We start from the raw sequence: 3,371 nt of genomic DNA on the forward strand, positions 1-3,371 counted from the left end.
AAAAAAAATTTGAGTCTTCAATTAGTTAATTGTTTTAGCTATGCAATAAATCTCATTAAACCTTAACCAGTTTTTACATATTTTGAAGTAGAAAAAAAAAATACATTATTACTTGGAAAAGTTAAAAGATTAAATTTACAAAAATAGATAACAGATAGAACTGTAGATTAATTTTTTTAAAAATTATCATATTTATAAAAAATATATTTGTGTGCCATACCTGTAAATATTACAAGTTAAGCTACCTATTGCCACTATGATCACTTAACTTTGGTGTTATATATTATTTGGTAAATTTCCAAAACTTGAAGGGTTGTTTTGTAATTTCACATAAAGTTAAATATGCTAAACAAAACTAGTATTGAGAGAGAGAGAGGAAATTTTTCTTTGTTTCATCTAAAAATTGGAAAGATAGCACACAGAAACTTAAAAGTGGGGATATTGTAAAAGAGATGCATGAGATGCAACAATTAAAGTCTAAAGGAAACTCCAATGCTATACAGGTCAGAGCTTTCCCTTATCCTCCAATACAAAAACATACCATAATGTTTGATAGCCCTTCTCTCTCTCTCTCTCTCCTCTCTCTCCCTATTAACAAATTTAAATGAATCAAATCCTTTAGTTTTGAGTTATTAAAACAACACCCTCTCCATGCTCATAAATATTACTATTCATCCCTGCTGCTGCATATAGCTTGTTGTCTTCCTCAACCGTCTTCCATGGCGAGTATTGACCATACTCCCACAGTGGTGATACCACCGGACCGCAGCTGACGAAGTTGCCATAGGATTGATCATCACAAAGTGGCTTCATAACATTAGTACTTTGATCTTCAATGTCTTTCCAAATATCATCCATGGTATAACAATAACCCTTTTGTTCTTCTGACGGATTCCCCCCGCTGTCGTAGAAGCTTTCTTCTCCAATCTCAATCGTCGTTGGGACTGAGTCGATGGTCGATGAAGTCGATGGCGACACAACAACTACGTCTTTCTTCTTTTTCTCTTGTGCTACTTTTCTCATGTGGGTTCGCCAAAAATTCTTTATTTCGTTATCTGTTCGTCCAGGAAGCTTCCTAGCAATTCTCGACCATCTGCAAAATATATCAAAGATCTATTAGAAACGGTTCGATTTGATAGCATGAGATTACAACTCAAAACTAATGGACAATAACCGAACCAACAACACATCTATATCTAATAAATAGTGTGAGTCAGATCATTGTAAGAACCTGTTTCCCCACTTGGAGTGGAGTTCGAGAACTAGACGCTCCTCGTGTGGAGTCATTTTACCACGCTTAAGACCAGGGTGGAGATAATTAACCCAACGGAGGCGACAACTTTTTCCGGTTCTTTTCAAACCTACAAGAAGATAAGAAGAACAAGATAAAAGAGAGAAAAAACAGAAAGAAAAAAAAAAAAAGAAGAAGAAAAAGGTCGAGAAATTTAGAGTTTAGGATTTAGGGTTTTATTATAATACGAATACAAATACGGTATCCTAGAAAAGCCCTACCTAGCTAGGGTAGGACTAGCAGTACTTGTACTCTCCCGCCACCTTCAAACCTGATACTTTGGCGATGAAATCCCATCGCCGATCACCAAATAAGCCTACAAAGCACACAAGTTGAAAATCTTCTTGTTCTGTCCATGGCCCTTTTCTGATACTTTCTTCTTGTATTCCCATCTTTCTTTTTCTTTCTTCTCTCTATTCTTGTTGATGATGATTCTTCTTTTTTGGTTTTCTATGGAGGACTTTGGGTATGTACTTGTGACATTTATATCTCTCAATTTATGGACCTCTACAGAGCCTCTTTAAAATAATTGTTTGTGGGTTTCATATCTTGCTCTATCTTATGATTAAAATAATATGGAAAAAGTTTTGAAGATAAATAATGTTTTAGTGTGTGGGTTATATATTGTTTAATATTTTAATGAGAGGGGAAATTTAACTTTTCTTGGATGGAGAAATAGTATACTTATCAACAACTTGTTGTGTAGGAATCTTTATCGTGTGTCCCTTGAATAGATGACCTATTTCATAATGGCTCAAATCAAATCTCATCTGCCCTCTAAACTTACAAGTTTTATATAATCCCTTAAAATGTTTTGAATTTGTTGTTCCATGTTTCAAATGATCAAGCATGATTTAAACCTAAGTTAATTTTTTTTTCTTTTTATTATTTACACGCTATTTAGGTTTTTGTCTTTTAGAATGTAGAGAAGTATGCTACATACACTCTTATTAACATCTCTCGATATTTTTTCTTTAATGATAAACTTATTTGTTATTTCTGTTTGAGAACGTAACCAATATAATATTAATAAAATTGATTCTCTACTGTTTACATTTTCTTTATCTTTGATTGTCGATTTTATAAACATAATGTCCTTGCGTTTGAGTTATCATGGAATGAATTTACAAAATCAACCCTGTGGTTTACTCGTTGTTTACTCAACTCTTGCTTTAATTCGATTCTCACCACTTGCTACCTGCTCCTTTTTGTGGTTGCCATTCTTGCTAGAAGCTTGTCACTCACTTTGTTTAAAGGAAAGAAAACTCAAAAGAAATTCAAGAAAATATTAAAAGAAATACAACTAATAACAAGAACAAGAAGAGAGTAGTAAGAATAGTAAAAGAGATTTGTACACATTTAACATATTTTATTTTAAAAAAGAACTTAAAGTCATAGATATCATTTTGTTCTTGTCAAAATATTGTCACACATTCATATTCTCTACAAACGATTTAAGTTTTTTCTTCTTCTGACAACCATAAATTTATTAGAGAGATAACAATATCTTAATTACTATTGAATTATAATCAAGTTTGTTGATATGCTAATATTCTCTATGATTGAACTCTTAATAGTTTTTTTTTTTTTATTATTATTTTAATATTCTCTATGTTCCATTGACTATTTTTTTTTTCTTTTGAGAAGGATAGTTTCATTGACGACCAAGCATCCCTAATTATTATTTAAGGAATAATTTAAAAATAACATAATGACTAATTGACTGGTTTAATTTCATATTAATCATATTTTGTAATCAAGTTTGAGATCCAATTTTATATTTAACCTTCTTATTTCTATTTATGAATTGTGATGTCACCCTTATGCACATCCACTTGCTTTATCCTATCACCAATTTCATATACTTTTGATATTTGATTATAATTTAATGAAAATTTTAGACTCCATTTTCCATTTTATTTTTTAGACTTAAGTCTATAAATAATAATTCTACTTCTAAATTTGGTTAAGAGTGGACTCTTTTACTTGAACACTTTATTGTAAGAAATAGATTTAACTTTGTTTAAAATAAAATAATTTGTAATAAGCTGGTACATATTGTAATATATAGAGCATAGAT

The 3,371-nt window shown here is 30.9% G+C and overlaps 1 protein-coding gene across 1 annotated transcript; it reads right to left on the reverse strand.

Moving 5' to 3' along the window:
- Positions 1-361: 361 nt before the first annotated feature.
- On the reverse strand, positions 362-1,834 carry LOC101216920 (transcription factor MYB59). Its single transcript, XM_004151611.3, has 3 exons — positions 1,563-1,834; positions 1,232-1,361; positions 362-1,093 (listed from the first exon to the last, which is right to left on the reverse strand). Exons 1-3 carry the CDS (start codon positions 1,681-1,683, stop codon positions 619-621), a joined length of 726 nt encoding a protein of 241 aa, XP_004151659.1. The 5' UTR covers positions 1,684-1,834; the 3' UTR covers positions 362-618.
- Between the last annotated feature and the right edge of the window lie 1,537 nt (positions 1,835-3,371).

Source organism: Cucumis sativus, chromosome 1 (genome assembly GCF_000004075.3).
Source record: "Cucumis sativus cultivar 9930 chromosome 1, Cucumber_9930_V3, whole genome shotgun sequence".
Taxonomy (NCBI): Eukaryota; Viridiplantae; Streptophyta; class Magnoliopsida; order Cucurbitales; family Cucurbitaceae; genus Cucumis; species Cucumis sativus.

Excerpts from the sequence above, each read along its gene's own strand:
- LOC101216920 (XM_004151611.3), bottom strand. The coding sequence starts at position 1,683 with ATGGGAATACAAGAAGAAAGTATCAGAAAAGGGCCATGGACAGAACAA. Across the intron at positions 1,362-1,562 it reads TTTCATCGCCAAAGTATCAG|GTTTGAAAAGAACCGGAAAA; the intron begins GTTTGAAGGTGG and ends ATCTTCTTGTAG. Across the intron at positions 1,094-1,231 it reads CACTCCAAGTGGGGAAACAG|ATGGTCGAGAATTGCTAGGA; the intron begins GTTCTTACAATG and ends TATATTTTGCAG.